This window comes from Megalobrama amblycephala, linkage group LG6, assembly GCF_018812025.1.
Source record: "Megalobrama amblycephala isolate DHTTF-2021 linkage group LG6, ASM1881202v1, whole genome shotgun sequence".
Classification (NCBI taxonomy): Eukaryota; Metazoa; Chordata; class Actinopteri; order Cypriniformes; family Xenocyprididae; genus Megalobrama; species Megalobrama amblycephala.
In genome coordinates this window covers 40,535,864-40,555,354 of record NC_063049.1, presented here as the reverse complement: position 1 = coordinate 40,555,354, position 19,491 = coordinate 40,535,864, and the positions used below count along the sequence as shown (strand labels likewise).

The 19,491-nt window shown below is 36.5% G+C and overlaps 1 protein-coding gene across 1 annotated transcript in view; it reads right to left on the bottom strand.

Moving 5' to 3' along the window:
• The window catches only part of lrp2a (low density lipoprotein receptor-related protein 2a), a 117,128-nt gene that overhangs the window by 45,544 nt on the left and 52,093 nt on the right, over positions 1–19,491 (bottom strand). Inside the window, 17 exon segments of the mRNA XM_048194618.1 lie at positions 284–409; positions 500–742; positions 1,732–1,932; positions 3,425–3,714; positions 3,842–4,000; positions 4,087–4,252; positions 6,427–7,347; positions 8,181–8,369; positions 9,542–9,781; positions 11,724–11,937; positions 13,110–13,287; positions 13,504–13,613; positions 13,807–13,950; positions 14,075–14,241; positions 17,256–17,390; positions 18,220–18,397; positions 19,172–19,400. Coding sequence (XP_048050575.1) covers positions 284–409; positions 500–742; positions 1,732–1,932; positions 3,425–3,714; positions 3,842–4,000; positions 4,087–4,252; positions 6,427–7,347; positions 8,181–8,369; positions 9,542–9,781; positions 11,724–11,937; positions 13,110–13,287; positions 13,504–13,613; positions 13,807–13,950; positions 14,075–14,241; positions 17,256–17,390; positions 18,220–18,397; positions 19,172–19,400 — 3,890 coding nt within the window.

Sequence of the window (19,491 nt, the reverse complement as noted above, 5' to 3'; positions counted from 1 at the left end):
ATTTGGACCTTCAACCCGTTGAACCCCAGTGAAGTCCACTATATGGAGAAAAATCCTGGAATGTTTTGCTCAAAAACCTTCATTTCTTTTCGACTGAAGAAAGAAGGACATAAACATCTTGGATGACATGGGGGTGAGTAAATGATCAGGAAATTTCGAATTCTGAAGTAAATGAATCCTTTAACTCACAACAGCGATATATAATGAACCTAATGAATTTATGAACCTAACCGACCATGTTCCCCCACAGGAGAGAGGGAGAGCGTGGGACGGGGAAACTCACCACAATGTGTCGGACTCTCGTCACTGTTGTCGCCGCAATCATTATCTCCATCACACAGGTACGAGCGTGGGATGCAGATGTTGGTGGTCTGGCATTTGGTGTGCTCTGGCTGGCATGTCCTCTCAGCTGTGTTTCATAAAGGAGAAGCCATTAATTTATGAGACAAAACGTTCATATCATATAAATGCTTGTAAACGGTAGGCTGTTTATACTTACCGCAATTCTGTTCATCTGATGTCCCATTGTCGTAGCAATTGTTTATTCCATTGCAGACATATTCCCGTGCAATGCAGCGACCGTTATTGCAGGTGAACTCATTGTTGGGGTCGCAGAGGCGGAACAGGCAGCCTGTCTCGTCGCTGTTATCACCGCAGTCATTATAGTGATCGCAGCGGTAGTGATATGGCACGCAGCGGCCATTTCCACATGTGAACACGGTGGGTTCGCAGGTGTGAAATGCTGATATGCACAAATAATAAAAAAATCATGTTGACATGCAGAAAATACTGAATGCGTTAACAGAAACTACTGGAACTCACTGCCTACCTCCTCTATCTCTCTATTTTAGTTTACCTGAGAGTGAAATGAATGCTGCTGCTTGTGGGACTGCATGCCAGAAAGAGAGCGGTGCATTGTAGAAGAGGTTAGTATGGGTTTATAGATGGTTATTAAACTTTATCTAGTCTAAGACTGTTCTAAATCCTAGTAAGCTACCTTGGTGTCTGCTGACTCGCAAATGACTTCAATAATAATTTGGCGTTAGTATGCTAGGCTAACAATTCAGTAGTCAAGTCAAATTTATTTTTATAGCGCTTTGTACAATAGTTTCAAAGCAGCTTTATAGGGATAAGCAGAAAAATAATGATTCAATTATGCAAATTATGCAAAATTCTACTGTAAAAAGAAAATAGTGTCATTGTTCAGCTAGAATTCATCATTATCACCTTTGAGTTTAGCCAAAATAAGGTATCTTAAAGGGCAGCATAATCATGTTAACTATGTAGGCAGAACACAAGGTTTTGGAACAAAGCTTTTATCTACACGTGAATAGAGGTAAGCAAGAATACACACCAAAAACGAAATGACTCTTGGATCCTGGAGCAAGAGATTTGAGCAGATTGTGCAAGTAAGAAAAAAGCAAGAAATATGTTAGTGAAAGATTGCGCCGCAGTGCAGGAGAGGAAAATTCATTCACCGGCAAACAGAGATGATCAGACAGTGACGAGAAGACTTAAACTTAGAGATTTGATTGTAAAACATTACCAATAACCAATTTTAAGTTTAGTTCACCCTTGAAAGTGTGAAAAGGGACCATTGCTGTCTCATTTGTGCACACACCAAATATGAAGCACATATTCTGAATCAATAAACTGTATTTACACAAAATTCTCTATTCTGAAAAGATCTGAAGTACAATCTGACAATACGTAAGCAGCAATGCATCTCACCGCAGACCCTCTCGAGTTCATCACTGCCGTCCCCACAGTCATCATCGTTGTCGCATTTCCACTGGGCGCGGATGCAGCGGCCATTCATGCAAGTAAACTGACCCGACTGGCAGCGTGTCCCGTTGTCAGGGATGCAGTGTTTGTTGTCGGCCAGATACCAGCGGCCCTCAGCGGGACACTGACACTCTGCTCCCTGAGGGCCTGGAGGAAATAGAGTTGTATTGTATAGTAAGTTCTTAATTTCACAATTTATGTGTATTAAAAATATTAAATTTTAAAGGCACAATATGTAAGATTTTTAGGTTAAAATATCCCAAAACCACTAGAACAGTGTTATATATTTTGTTGACTTGTGTACTTGCATTATCCCAAATGTTTCCAACAATGTTTAAATCCAGAGAAATCAGCAATTTTAACCAGGACACGGACCGTGTCAATTTGTCGCCTGTTAATGACGTCATTACCGCGTCATTATCTGTGTTACCCCTGATTTCCAGTTTTACTTTCGTAGAAACCATGGAAACACCAAAGACACTTTAATATATTATGTTTTATTAAACAGGTGAGCAACTGTTACATTTATCAACAGAAAAGTAATCATTGTTATATCGATCAACGCGGTTAGTCTTATTGCTTAAATCGCTTGTTTTCTTGATTTACTACAAGTCTTTACCATGCCTTAGAGACAACAACACTATTTTGTCAAGTGGCTAACATAGCATAACCAGAAAGAGCTTTTTTCATCATATAATATATTTTTAAATTGATTGCATGTCATTTAGCAACACAAGTCATCCGGTTTTTATTAATTAGACATTCTAATATCGATCTAGATATTGTGTGCAACAAGTGTAGTATAGCAGCCACCGAGTGAACGCACGTATAACAACTTTCAACACACTCCAATGTATTTTTATTATGATTGTTTTAACCATGTAAAACAGTGCTGCGTTACTTCACTTACACAACGAAAAGAGCAGAAGCGGCGACTTCAGCATAAGCATAATAAAAGCTCTGCTGGACTCCCGCGGCTCTCGGCCCGCCCTGCTTCATATCACAAAACGTTAATAAAACTTTGATACTTTAGCTCATCCATGAACATGATTTCTTCCCGAGTCTGTCGGATTGCTTTCCATCAGCTGTGGAGGTGAAGACAACAATCCCATGATTCCACGCTCATTCACAGTGTCATCAAGCTACGCCTTTGTTTTGAATAAGTGACCTCTAGTGGCAAAAATTACATATTGTGCCTTTTTTTTTTTTTTTTTTTTTTTTAAGGATGTAGGCTCTGGTCCAAAGCCTAGTGAGCTGCATACAGTATGTAGGAAGGATAATGTGCACTCCTGATGCAAAGATTGTTGCAAAAATAATGAAATTCTAAGGCATCATGTATCCTTTACAGTCCCATAATGCAGTGCAGCAAGATAATGCATTTTAAAAAAATCCAATGTGTGTGTGTGTGTATATATGTGTGTATATGTGTATATATATATATATATATATATATATATATATATATATATATGTTTAAATAGTTAAATTAATGTAATGCCTATGTAGAGTGTTCTAAATGAGTCACCAATGATGTTTAATTTCAGTAGACAGCAATGCAGCTCACTAGGTTTTGGAACAGAGCTTTTATTTTGGAGCATACTGGCTTTAAAAAAAAAAATGTTTTGAAATATGAACCTACCTGGGGTGCAAATATGGCTGCAACCACCGTTGAATTGTTCGCAGGGACTGCTGCACTGCTGCTGTTTGCTGTTGGATAGCACATGGATGTCCATGGGCCGTGATGGAAGGTTCTGTAGCATCACCCTCTGGTCCGACCCGTCATGCTTGTTTGCACGGTAGATGCTCCGTGTGTTCCAGTCCGTCCAGTAGATCTGCTGACCGTACACTGTCATTGCAAATGGGTAGATGGCGGTGCTTACGATAACCTCACGGTTAGTGCCGGTGAGTGAGCACCTCTCTATCTTCTGCCTGCATGGACAGAACACCAATAAACATTTCCTTAACATTATGTAGCACAAACAGTGCAGGTGGAGTATTGCTAGTTAATAATGCCAATAGTGTCTTGATATGGAAAATAATATTATACAGATCTTACAAACTGGCATCTGCCCAGTACAGCCTCTGATCATCATAATCCAGTGTCAGACCATTTGGCCAAACCAGACTAGTGTTGACAATCTCTGTCCTGAAGTTTCCCCCCAGAGTTGCACGTTCTATCTTTGCGTTGGTTCCCCAGTCGGTCCAGTACATATACCTGACCAAATAGAAATGCATTTAAATTCAATTAAAAAATGGCTCATTAAACATCTAAATAACAGGCCTACTGAATCAGAGACTCACCCTCTACATGGATCGAGCATAATTGCTCTGGGTCTAGGCACCTGTGCTACAACAGTCCTCTGAGATCCATCCACTGCCATGGAGCTGATGGTCTGGTTAATGTAATCACTGTAATAGATCCTCTTATTGATCCAGTCATAGGCGATGCCATCAGGAGCTCCCAGATCTCCATAGAGAAGAAATCATCAGAAAAACAAAGCTATATAAACACTTGCTAGGAAAACATACCCTACAGTCTATTATATGTAGCAAAGATCTATCTACTAGAGATGCACGATTAATCGTTAAAAGATCACGATCTCGATCCAAACACCCACACAATCTCATTCCTAAATAGCAACGATTAGCCTGTGTCTATTAAACCTTTGACAAAATCACACTGAAACATTCAAATCTGCGTTTGCACTGCCACTGACCCAGAGAAAGCAGTTATCATGTATAGGTATCAACAGTGTTGGGGAAAGTTACTTTTAAAAGTAATGCATTACAATATTGCGTTACTCCCTAAAAAAGTAACTAGTTGTGTTACTTTTTATGAAAAGTAATCCGTTACATTACTTTTGCATTATGTTTTCTCACCTGGGCTGAGCTTGCTTGTTTTTTTAATAACAACAAAAAAAAAGTTATATTTTTGGCAAATGTTAAGGCCCTTTCACACCAAACGTGAAATGAATAAGCCTCAGGCTGCAGCAAATGCAATTTTTTGTACAGTAGAGGGCGCAGCTCAAACAAACCTTTCAGCTGTGATGCTATTCCGGATTAAAGAAGAATAGAATACAGGAGAAGGAAGTTCAACACTCTTATTGCTAAATCTAATCTAAAGTTTTTTGATTTTTGATTATTAGATCACTGAAGGTCAGCAGCAAAGACATTGGTTAATAAAGTGAGATTAAATACATAAAGTATACTTAATATAGTTATTAGTGATATTCCATGAATATAGTTATTACAAGTTTGCGTAAAATTCTGAGATTGTATTTCACTGTTTTTACTAATTTTGAGGAATACTGAATGTTTTCGTGCAAGTGAGTAAATGCATGTTCACATTTAGTCTAGAACTACAATAACCATCATGTTCACACAGCACCAGTGTTGCCAAGTCTGCAGTTTTCCTGTGGAATTGGGCTACTTCTAAGTTGTTGCAGTGGGTAAAAATGTATAAAATCTAAAATAAAAATGTGTAAAATGTTTTCTGCAGATTGATTTCCACCCCCTTATGTATGATTTTGGCGCTCCAACACCCTCAAAACATCCCCCAGACGCATTGGGCTATATTTTTGGGCTACTTTTGACTGGCCATTGGGCTACTTTTGTTGTTCAGACCTGGCAACCCTGCACAGCGCGCACAACACCTCTGCACTTTATTTCTCTCAACATGTGGACAGGAGAGCTGTCATCAATAAATGTAAAAAAAAGTAATTTGCGTTAGTCATCTGAAAAAGTAACTTAGATATTTTGTTGTAAATTGAAAAAGTAATGTCTTACTTTACTAGTTACTTGAAAAAGTAATGATTACGTAACTCAAGTTACTTGTAATGCATTACCCCAACACTGGGTATCAAAAAGCTTTACAACAGTATCGTTATTTCTGTGTTATAAATATTTATATTATCACAGAAGTACTGGGATAAAAGTTTATAAATGGGATATAAACACTGATGTCTATGGAAGCGATTACTTTTTGAAAGTAACCTGACACTTCAAATAACAATTGTATCAACTACATCTTCATCCTGTAATGAAACAAGTAAGTGTTTGAATCGAGATTGTGATCTTTTAACAAAGTTTAATTATCAACAGTTTTTATTATAGTTGGTGTTTCTACTGCATCTATCTGTGTGCAGAACTCAGGCAGTATTGAGCGCTGGCTGCAGATACTCATGCAATGCATCTTTTCAAATATTTTTAAATATTTAAAAAAAAATAAAAAAATTAATCAATACTCTTGAGGTCAGGCTTCTCAAACTGCCTTTGCACTTTTTTGTACAAAGTTTGTGCACAAAATCTACAATGACTTTCAGACAGTAGATCATTTAACTCCAGAACTGAACATTTGATCTGCTTCAATTAAAGTACAAAATGACAATAACTAACATGTGCATTTGCTGCCTGTCAAACAAATAACTTTCTTTTTTATATTTCACAATAAAAGAACAAGTTGCCTTATATGGTACAAAAGACCTAAATAACCTCCAGACTGCAAACTAACCACTGTAAAACCACTGTCATGCAAGATACTTTGTCAAGCCAACATTCAAAGATTGTCGTACTTAACTCTATTTCTTTTCTAGCTAAACCTGCTGTGTCAGAGTGCATTAGGGGTTTAAATAAGCAGCTCACCTGAGGCCACCTCTGTAGCAGGAGAGGTAGGTGAAGCCAAAGTAATGAAGCTAATCTTGCTCTGGCCCGCTCCTGAGCTCTGGGTGAAATAGATCCTACCATCCAACCGGTCAAAATCAAGGGCTACCGAAGTCCGGGGCACGTTAACCACGGGAAACGGCAGCGAGTGGTCCTCTGGATCCAGCCGCAGAGATCGTACAGTGCTTTCTGTGGTGTAAATAAGGTAGTCATCCCGGGATACCACACAACTGCTTTCATCCGCAGCCAGATTCCCAAAGGCACACGAACACTTCCTCGTCTGAGTTCCCGCGATGGCAAAGCAGAAGTGAGCACAGCCGCCGTTAGACTCCAAGCATGGGTTGTTATTGAGCTCGTGGGCTGAACTTGGCTGCATTCTCCGGTCAAAGATGGTGACGTCCCGCAGCATGTTGAGGTTGTCTCTGATCACGACCGGCTGGTCAGTCGCACCTGGCTGTTTGCTGGCTTGGAAGACTTTCTTCAGGTTTCTGTCCACCCAGATTACATTCCCCTGAAACACTGTGATGCCATATGGAGTCGGATAGCGACTTCCATAACGTACGACCTCTGTCTCGCCCCCCTCGGGCCGGACTCGTGCGATCATGTCCAGGGAATCGTCCACCCAATAGATGTATCCGTCATGGTGATCCAAAGCCAAACCCCTGGGGGTGATGATGCCTGAAGAAACCAGCACTGTCCGGTTGGAACCGTCTAGAAAAGCCCGCTCAATTTTGGGGGTCTGTCCATAGTCAGCCCAGAAGAGGTATCTGTTCATGGGGTCCACGACAATATGACGTGGCATGTCTACTTGGGTTTTGAGAAGAACACGACGGAACGTGGTATTGAGTCGAATGACTTCAATGTACGTCTCGGTCAAGAAGGCATTGGTGAAATAGAGGTTTCCTGTGGAAAAACAAATAGATTAGTCACACAAAAAGCTTCTGTGAAACTCAATGTGCATGAAATTCACACAAAATGCTTGGACACTCAATGAGCACGGTTGCTTTGAGAGATTAAGTGGTGCAATAAATGCTGTTCTTTTGAACTTAATATTCATCAAAAATCCTTAAAACTCCATATTAGAATGATTTCTGAAGGATCATGTGACACTGAAGACTGGAGTAATGATTCTGAAAATTCAGCTTTGATCAAAGGAATAAATTACATTTTACATGTTATTTTAAATGAAAATAATATTTCACAATATTACAATTTTTACTGTATTCTCAATCAAATAAATGCAGTCTTTTTGAGCATAAGAGACATCTTTCAAAAACAATTAATAATCTTACTGACCCCAAACTTTTGATTGGTAGTGTGCCAAACTTGTTTATTCACATATTGGGGTCAAAAGTTTATGTTTAACAAGCTATGGTTCATTGGGGTCTAAACTAACTGAGCCTCTTGTCTGTCATGTTAACCTTTAATCTTCTCCAATGCCACCTGTCTGTGCTTATACTAACGTGATTTAATTAACATGTCCCTACAGTAAGGCTGTCACCATTCTGACCTCTAAAGCTGCTCTAGAACATTCCAGAGCAGTATAAACCACATGAAAGCAGTGACTTCACATAACACTCCATGAATTCAGTGTATCTGAGATACTTGGCATTAGTGTTCACATTCCTTTGAGAACTTCACTGGTTTTGGGATGTGGCCAAATTTGGTCTGACCAACTGTATGACCAGAGAAGTGGTCACCAAATCTGAACATACAACAAGCACACAACCCCTCACCTGCGGCCCAGTCAACAGCAATGCCCCGTATTCCGTTACGTCCGATTCCAGAAGTGACAATGCTGCGGAATCCAGAGCCGTCCGGTTTGATCCTGCGGATTCCGTTCTGTGATGCCACGGTGCTGCTGAAGTCACACCAGTAAATGAAACCGGAAGGCATGTGTACGTCTACGTGAAGAGCATTGCGACCTACAGGACACACAGACACACATGCACAAAAAGTTATAGTGCATTAACATTTTTTTGTAGTAGTTGTTGTACAATGCATTTCTTATTACACACATTTTTCACAATATATTTGTAAAATTTACAATATACAATAAAGCAACAATGTGAATAATTGTGCTTTTTATTTGGCCGTAAAGCTTTAATACTGTCTCTAACTTAAACTTCAGCAACAAAAATTACATTAGACTGTGAGTCCGTTCAAACTTCAATGAATCGATTCAACAAATCAGTTGGGTCATCACTCAAAAAGCTCTAAATGTGGCATTTTGTATATATTAAAATCGTTTAGTAAATAAAAATGTTATGTTATATTTGTTCATATAAATTAAAAACTTTATATATTATTCCTTGTGTTTAGGGAAAAACAATGTAGACCACATGCATTTATAATTTTTAAAACTAGATTTTTTATTGTATTTTTATTTCATGAATTATTCTTTTTGAATATTTTCAATCTACTTGCTTTCAATACATAAATATTAATATTAATTAATACTATGAATATTAATAATACATTTATATATACACCTGTCAAAAGTTTGGACTTGTTACTATTTTTTATGTTTTCTGAAGGATAATATGACACCGAAGACTGGATTATTATGCTAAAAATTCAGCTTTGCATCACAGAAATAAATTATATTTTAAAGTATATTAAAAAAAAACAACATTATTTAAAATTGTAATAATATTTCACAATAATACTGTTTTTTCCCTGTATTTTTGATCAAATAAATGCAGAATAATAAGCTGATGAGCATAAGAGACTTCTTTCAAAAACATTAAAAATTTCCAAACTTTTGACCGATTCTATCTATCTATCTATCTATCTATCTATATATATATATATATATATATATATATATATATATATATATATATATATATATAAATATATATAATATATATATAAAAATAATATGAAAATACTTTTTTTATATAAATATAAAATCACTTTTATATAAAAGTAAAAAAGATAATATAAAATATTTAATATTAAAAAAAAAATTACTAAAAATATTGTAATTATATAATAAATAATTATTATTTGATATCAATTAAATATATTATTATATTTTAAATAACAGTTTTTTTTTTTTTTATCTGTACCGCCCAGACTTAATGATCCCCACCTCTGCCTGCCACAGGCACCATGGACTCTGAGTGATCCGCTCCCTCCAGACTGAAGCCCTTGATGGCAGTGAGCATAGATATCACCACGTATGATTGGTAAGGAGAACAGGTTCTGTTATCAGCGTTGAGTTTGAACCCAGTCGCACAGGCGCAGCTGAACAGGCCACTGGGACGTGGTAAACATAGCTGCTCACATGTCCCTACGTTATTACTGCAACCATTAGACGAGCCGGCCGAGGCTATAGGAAGACAGACAGAAAGACAAACAAACAACTTAGATCAGATAAAGAGAATGAGAGGGAGATATTTAATACTTTTACAAGAAAACTGCAAAGAGGTAACCATAAGAGTACACGATACCGACTCATATCTATCTATTCTGGTAATGTATACACATTTCTGCTGCATCTCAGTATGTGGTGATACTGATATATTGCTGCTTTGCTATCACGTCCACCTCTTACTGGAAGGAGTTGTACAATAGACAGTGTTCACAGCCCCAGAGAATGAACATGTGCACTGACCACCGAACAAAGGGACACTGATTCTTCTCCGCATAAAGCTGAGTGTCCTCCTGAGGCAGAGGGGAACTAATTGGTAAACTGATATCCCATTGAAAGTCATTCATCCCTCTCTGGTAATTGCTACACGGGCATCAAGGTTACTATGACTTCCAGAAAAGACCACCATAAGTCAACTGTGGAATGAATCAAAGATGAATACTCAAAAGTGACACTATGAGATGCCTACATAGGTGGCACTTTGAGATTTAATGTAATTTATAAGCTTTAAGGCAAGACAGCACAGGTGAACAGGGTAAAAATTTAACTAACTGACCCAATACATTAGGACAATTGTCTGGAAGTTTTCTGAAATGTTATGCTTAATTATGCACATTATGCATTGTCTAATTAAATATGCACTAATTTGCATAAATCTCTCAAAAATTCTTGTTTCATTTTGATTACATATTAGAGTTAAAGGTTTTCACAGAGAGAACTTGGGATATCTCTTTTTATCAAATACATTTTGACCATATTTTAGGAAGTTTGTATAATTCAGGTAACTTTGCTGTATGTACAGTATGTGCTACTACTCATTTTGAGAAAACAGCCTTTGAAAATATGTACTGTAATTGAAATCTACAGATGGAAATAAATAACATGTAATAAAATAAACATAAATGTTAGGGGTGTGACGAGACAGGTAGCTCACGAGATGATTTTCTCTTAGTCTTGTTAAGTGCAAACAATAAGTGCAACCATAATCAAAGTACTCTCTCAATATTCAAAGTTACAACTACACAGCCCAGCCTAAGATAGCTTTCATATTGGGAGATATTTGCATGCATCAGGGAGCCGCTTTCAAAATACAGGGTACTGAAATCGTGTTTGAATGCATGCTCACGTTTTACTTTTGTTTTTGTGATCGTGTGTACTCTGTGAATAGGGAGCGGTGCTGAGCGCGCATTCTACAAGAGTTGTTTTTTGCTAATTTTGCTAATTAGGCTCTGTTGTGCAACAAATCCTCCGCCATGGTCTTGTCAGTCATCTTGTCACATGATCATTAACCTCTGATTCCAGCTTGTGTTGGGTGAGCTGGATGGGATTGAAGTGACCGTTATCCAACTTACTTAAATGGTTTTTATTTCTATAAAAAGCAAAACGACAGTGGAGACGTAATATAAACGTAGCGATGGCATATTCTATCCTAATTTCAACCTCATACTCCGTCATGGGAATTTCGTGAGAGCTTTTCACCTCGTAGAGAAATGAGAGATCTCGTGGCAATGTACATTTTGGATTTTTCCTTCCTCTTGACCAGTGCATGAAAAAACAACGGTTTTGCCTGTAGTGTCTTGCCTTAATGTAACTAGTATTACCCAGTATTTGTGTGTGATGTGTAGTTTTATGTATATTAAAGGTCATGTTATTAGCTTAGGAACCTGCAAACATCAAACACTATTGGAATTAATTGTGCATCTTTGGTGCGTTTTGTGTAGGAGGAGCTATTTGTATGATGTGAGGAGTCACTGTCTATTTAGAGAGTTACAAATTGTTTTTCATCCAAATTCAGTAAGTATACTGGTTTAGAAGGCAGCAGCCAACGTAGGTAGTAGACAGCAAGACAGCTCACTAGTTTACATATTTTTTGCATACTATTTTTTTTTTTTATACTCACAGTCTCTATAGTGTACTTTGAGTACTCTAAGACCAGCCACGTTATCCCGCATTACGACCCGGTTGAGTCCTGTGGCTTTGTCGACACGCTCAATCACCTCAAAGTCCCGATCTGTGAAATAAAGGTAGGAGTCGTATACGGCCACACCCCATGGATGGGATAATCCATTCACCATAGTGATACGGTTTGATCCATCAGGGTCACCGCGCTCGATCTGAAACATTGAACCAACAGTTATATACATTATATATTATTATAAATATATAAAAGAAGTTTCGTCTGCTCACCAAGGCTACATTTATTTAATTAAAAATACAGTAAAAACAGTAATATTGTGAAATATTATTACCATTTAAAATAACTCTGTACTATTTAAATATATTTGACAAAGTAATTTATTCCTGTGATGCAAAGCTGAATTTTCAGCATCGTTACTCCAGTCTTCAGTGTCACATGATCCTTCAGAAATCATTCTAATATGCTGATCTGCTGCTCAAGAAACATTTATGATTATTTTCAGTGTTGAAAACAGTTGTGTACTTTTTTTTTCAGGATTCCTTGATGAATAGAAAGTTCAAAAGAACAGCATTTATCTGAAATACAAAGCTTCTGTAGCATTATACACTACCGTTCAAAAGTTTGGGGTCAGTAAGAATTTTTCTTTTTTTGAAAAGAAATTAAAGAAATGAATACTTTTATTCAGCAAGGATGCATTAAATCAATCAAAAGTGGCAGTAAAGACATTTATAATGTTACAAAAGATTAGATTTCAGATAAACACTGTTCTTTTGAACTTTCTATTCATCAAATAATCCTGAAAAAAAATATTGTACACAAATATTTTGTACAATTGTACACATTAAATGTTTCTTGAGCAGCAGATCAGCATATTAGAATGATTTCTGAAGGATCATGTGACACTGAAGACTGGAGTAATGATGCTGAAAATTCAGCTTTGCCATCACAGGAATAAATTACTTTGTGAAATATATTCAAATAGAAAACAGTTATTTTAATTTGTAATAATATTTCACAATATTACTGTTTTTACTGTATTTTTAATTAAATAAATGTAGCCTTGGTGAGCAGACGAAATTTCTTTTAAAAACATTAAAAATCTTAGTGGTTCCAAACTTTTGGACTGTACTGTATATATATGCAAAATATTGACTAACATGGGTTTTATAAAAGTTGATGCAAATCCATATATATATATATATATATATATATATATATATATATATTTGCATCAACCTTTATGTGTGTGTATATAGTGTATTTGATATATACTATAATATGCCAAAAAATCCATCCAACTAAAATCGAAAGCATGCAGGTACATTAATATTTCTGATTGCATGAACCAAACGTGTGGAAACGGCATACCACGCCAGTTCCTGTAACGGCCCAGTAGAGCTTGTTCTCTCTGATGTCTATCGTTATGAACTCCACATGTTCTAGATTATGGGTGAAGAGGATGGTCGGGTTGGAGCCGTCCATATCTGCCGATGCCACCTTGGCCGGGATACCGCTCTCTGTTCCCTGATCTGTCCAGTACATCTTTCTAAAACAGATATGAAACATCACTAAACAGAAGCAAATACTGAATCTTTTTGTTTCTAAAAGTCTATATTCTCAGGACTTATCATGACTGTGCGTATGTTGACTGTTGTTTATTGTGCTCAATCAGTTCAGTCCTGGCAGATGACATTAAATCAGCTCAAGCTTGTTGAATTTGGGGATCAGGGTTAATGCCAAAGTTCTGCTTATCTGGGCTTACCCACGTGCCGGGTCCACCGCAATGCCAACGGGAGCTCCTGCGCCAGTAGGTGAGCCGTTGTTAGTGATTAGAGTTTTTCTGTACTGAATTTCTCCTTTTAGCCTCAGAACCTGAAACATATCAGATTGGGTTTGTCACAATAACAGTTTTAGTTAACGGTAACAACACCGCTTGTATCACATAGATCTACTGGTTACAAGACTAGTTTTTAACATTGATAAAACTGGCTATCTTCAGTAGGTAGAAATAACCCGCAGCCCTGACCAGAACAAACTATGATGCAGTGAAATGAGGCTTGCCAACCTCAATAGACTGTGATGAAGGGTTGGAGTAGTACAGATTCTGAGACATCCAGTCCAGAGCCAGTCCGACCGGAGAACCCAAGATGGCAGCTGGTGCAAACTCAGTTCTGTTGGTGCCATCTGACTTTACCCGATGAATCTCCCCCTGTGCAAATAAATAAGACAAAAACCTAATTTCAGAATACAAAATACCTGTAAACTAGTTAAAATTAAGGATACAACTTCATTTAATCATCTGAGATAAGGTAGGAAATGTTTATATGCTTTACCGGATGTTCCACCCAATATATCATCTGCTCAGCATCATCAAAGTCAACATCATATCCATTCAGCAGCCCAGCGACCGGCACCATGGCGTCATTGCTCTTGTCATTCGGGTTGAGCGGGATGCCGTAAATGATGCTGTCTCTCACCACCACCAGGAATGGATCCTCAACTGCAAATCATCAGCCATACATTATACATAATTCAAACGCTATTCATAAAAAATCGCAGTGACACACATTTTATTTTCAACCAATTACGTCACATGAAATGATGACATTTTACTTTTTGAGTGAACTGTTCCTGTAAGCAAGTTCACAGATGCCTACCATCCCTTGTGAAAAAGTACAATTTAGCATACTTTTTAAAAAAGTATTATTACGTAAATAATACACTTTAAAAGAATATACTTAAGTGCAAACTGAATGTAATTTTTTCCTGACATGTTATGTGCAATTAAATGAAAATTGTTTTTGTTTTGTTTTTTTAATATTAAAAGTGATTTCTGAGAAATGCTGTTGTACGTGGATCAGACTGAGCACCAAAACACACTTATAGCCAGTCAGCAGTAAGGGTGTATACATTCATGATGGGGGAGGTGCCTGTGTTAGCATAGCTTGTTTGTGATTTTGGGGGCGGAGCTATCAAGATAGGGTTGTAATTCTTTTGGGTAGTGGCGTGTTTTGGTGATTTCAAATATCAACAGCGTTTCTCAGAAATCGCTTACTGTACCTTTAAATGCAGTTAGTTAAAATTAAGTTAAGAGTGCTTTTTTGATCCACTTAAGTAGGATGAAAAACATATTTTAATGTATTTTAATGTCTTTGAAATATGGTTAAAATTTACTGACAAGCATTTATGGTAAGCTATTAAAATGTGTTTTTCATGTATTTTTAAAAAAAAAATTTGTAATTACACAATTGTAATGATAAATTTGCAATTTAGTACATTTAAAATGTTATTAACTTTAAACTAGTGCTGTCAATCGATTAAAAAACTTAACTAATCACACATTTTTCTGTAATTAATCGCGGTTAATCGCACCTAACATTAAAGTTTTAAATATATTTTTATATATTTATTCACATTTAATCTCCAAATTAATGTAGAAACAACATAAAGACAGTATATTTAAAATAATTGATCTAACAGGAAGGACTTGAATAAAGTTATCAAACACTTTACAGTCTTCGCTGCATAATTTAGATTAAAATATAGATTACTTGTTAATAATATTTATTAAAGCTACAAAAGTTATTTAGTTAAGAGCAGTGAGTGATTTTCTTTTTCTTTTGTTCTTTGATTAACATTGATAGACTGTAGCAGGTTTATTAGGCTGCTGTCACTTTAAGACCTGCCGCACATGATGCGGAACTGCATCCTATTTTGTCACACCTCTGTGTTCACTTAAGAATTTATTTAACTCATTTAAGACTTATGAGGATACTCAACAAAACAGGTATTTTGACATAATTTTGTGCGTTTTTGTCCATTCACGTGTGAAAGAGAACTCAATGTGTCTGGCGCGCTGTCAAACTTGACAAAAATATTAAAACAAGGATTTAAAATGTACTCAAAGGTAAAATAAAAAAAAAAAAAAAAAATGTACTTAAGTGTGAGAAGAAACATAGTCATGAAAGTGTACTCTTTTTAAATACACTTAAGTGGCCTTTTCAGTAATATATCATCTGCAAATATACAAAATATACTTCCAGATGTACTTAAATATACTATAAATATACTTCATATACTTTTAAGTACACTGCAAGTGCACATTCAATACACTTAAGCACACTTTTTTCACAAGGGATAGCACAGATTCCCAGAGTTAGGTATCATCTCATTGCATTTAGTCTGGCAGATATGAGGTACTGGTGAAAAAGGCCTCCAGAGTAAACTACGCCATGCCAGCACAGCTGATTGTGAAAAACAGACCATTCAATCACCGTTTGTCTGGATTAATTGTTAAAGTCTCATGGAAGAATGCACTTGACAGCGCTAACAAAGGCTGAAACCTGAGCGAGGTTGAGAGTCTGCCCTAAAGAGAATGTTAAGGGCTTCTTAAGACTAAAGGCCTCTTGCGCGCTTTCATCCGTTACTGTCAGCTGAGCTAAGGCCTTTTATAATAGTAAATGTTTGCCTTCGCAAAGAAGCTTACTTAGTAAATCGAAAATGGGTTTCTGTTGACAAGTTTTCATTCCCATGAAATCTATATCCAATTTTAACAGAAGACTGCTTCATTCATTCACTGCGAAGCATATTAAATGGACAGAGGCCAGCATTAAAGACATGGACACATGCATTACTCATTAAAAACAGCCACAAGCAGGAATAAACTGTTTAACTCTTTGCACTAATTTATCTTTGTCCATGGCATATTCATCCTCTTAGATGGTACAGCTTCACTACTTTAAAAGATCAGAGGTCATTTCCAATATATTTTTGTAGGCCAACTCACAAGTTACCATCACCCTGGTTCCCTCTGAAAAAACCAATGGTATTTTTCCATTGGCTTTTGGATTTTTGCAGAAAATAAGCTCTGTGACCAACAATAGTTTAAGGGCCACATTTACCAAACAGGGCAAATGACTACCGCAAACCTCAGTAAATCACATTGCGTGATTTTTAAAATACTCTCCGTCCATAAATTTTGCATCTGAAAGGAAAACTTCTACAAATGCAATGCATATGCAAAAATAACTGTGTCCACACTTTTTCATTGCCAATTTTTCACCAATTTTTTTTTTTTTTTTCGCTGCTTATTGTGCTTAAACAGTCAAATACACACAAAATAAGGTCAAAATGGTCTTGGCGAGTATTCACATAGAACACAGTTATGTTTTAAGTGAACGTAAACAGTTGAGAAAGAAAACGCATTTTAACAGTATAATGGATCTGTGCGTCATGTCTTAAAGTGACAGCAGCCTAATATCTGCTATCAAAATATGAGATAATATTAAAAATATCTATATGACAGCTTTTCCCCATGGTATGGATGTCAAAATTTTGGTCAGTGAAAATGCTGAGTGGCTAGTAACTTTGGAAAACCACTAGCCACAGTGGCTGGTGAGCAAAAAAGTTAATGTCAGTAACTTTTTAATGTCAAGCCCTGGCCACGAGTAACTCTGCTCTCAAGATATCTGCATCGGCCACTGAAAAACCCATATCGGCCAATGTATCTCGTACCTCTAGCGCATGTGAACTGGTCGGCGGCGAGAGTCCAGCCGGATGGACAGGCACAGGAGTAGAACCTGGGACCAATCGCTGACAGGAGGCAGATATGAGTGCAGGGGCTCGAACGGGGGTCACAGGGGTTATAACCTGCAGGAAGAACACATCGAAACTTTGAGGTTAAGATGAAATCAATACTGACCATATTTGTTTTCTTAACACGCTCCTGATTTTATTTTTTTGAATTTAAATGTATTTGCAATATAATACATTTAAAATATATTAACTTTAACATACTACAGTTAAATCATACACTTTACATTTTTTATTATGTTAGTCAACACATAAAATAAGTGTGCTTCTTTACAGCACAACAAAAGATTATTAAAACATAATGATTTAAAATGTGCTTTAAAGCACAACTTTTAATTTAACTTTACAGCAAAGTGCACTTTTTTAATACTGTGTTAAGAAACAGTAATGGAAGTGTACGCTTTAGTGGCATTTTATAATAATATTATATTATCTGCAAGAGAAGTTAAAAAAAAAAATACGGCAACACTTTATTTTATAGTGTCTTTGTTACACGTTACATGTATTTGCTATAGTTATAGCAGTAAATTATGCATAATTACATGCAACTAATTATAAGTACTGTACATGTTGTTAATTAATATTGCTCGGTACTTAATTGCATAATTACACTGTAACAAGGACACTTTTAAATAAAGTATAACCAAATATACTTTTAAGTCCACATTCAATACAGTTAAGCACACTTATTCTTCACAAAAGAAATGACTTTCCATTTTAGCTCGTGTGACGAAAAACCCCTTTCAAACCTTTTTTTCTTATCAGAGTGACTTCCAGAAATGCTTTTCGCTATAGCCTGTTAGGCTTGCTGTATTTAATCTTAACATTAACTCTAGGTAACACACAGTTAATCTGTTTTGTGTCCAGCTGTTGTGAAGCGTTGTACCTGCAGGCTGTCTGGCAGGGTGAAGTGCCACCAGGCCCATGGGCTGGGGCAGATTATACAGCATCACCGTCTGGTTCTGTCCGTGCCACTTGTTGGCCCGGATCACGCGGTTGACGTATCTGTCGGTCCAATAGACAAAATCCTCAAAAATGGTAATTGCGTGGGGATGTTGAAGTACCTTTTCATTGAGAAACAAGAGGTGTTTTATTTATTCACAAGGTAAATATGTAAAAAAAAAACAAGCATTCATAAGTGGTCAAGATACATACTTCATGCAAGTGCATAAACACAGGAACTAGAGTTTATTTTGCATCAGCAAATGCTGTGAGTACATTTAAATGTGCATAGCAAGGACAAAAAGGGAAAATGCAAGTGTTTGCAAAAGTGATGCTCTATCATGTGACCAAAAGTTGAGAAGTTTTCAATGCACTCTAATGTCGACCAATTAGACATTCAGAGAGGCAGTTGCATTTGTTTTTGCTTGATTTCAAATTCTCCCAGTTAAATTTTTTCCATAAAATCTAAATGCATCCTATGCATTTTGTGCAAAGAATGATTTTCTTGCTTGATATTTTTGTTTTGTTTTTCAGTATAAATATCTAAACATTCTGAAATCAATATACATTTACTACAGATGCAAAATGACATACCATAAGAAGTGAGGTCCTTTGAATTACTGCATTTTTAATTTCCTAACTCATTTTAAGATATTTTTCTTGTTTTCAGCAAAAACTCACTTCATATTGATACATTTTTCAGAACTAATGACTTTTTTATCTTGCCATTTTGCATCTTAAGTAATTGCATCTTGATTCTAGAATGTTTAGATATTTATACTGGAATACAAGACAAAAATACTGAGGAAGTGTACAGTATTGTTCATGCAAAGCTATAGAATCACGCCTTTTCTGTTCATAAACATAAATGAATACATAAAAACAAAAGGTCTCACCAAATCACTGGCCAACACTTGTTTTCGGTTCTTGCCATCGTAATCACAGTAGTCAATGAAGTCTAGGTAAGCGTCGGCAAAGTAAAGCAGATTGTTGGGGTAGTCGATTGTTAAGCCATTGGGCCAATAAAGTTTGTTGCTGATAATCGTTGTCCTTAACTTCCCATCCATGCTGGCTCTCTCGATACGAGGATTTCTGCCCCAGTCCGTCCAAAACATCAGGTGCGTGCTGAAATATATATAGAAAAGGGCACAGTGAGATTTCTTTTTCAACCAATGGTCATTCAAATTAATTTTTAGATATACTGTAAAAATGATCT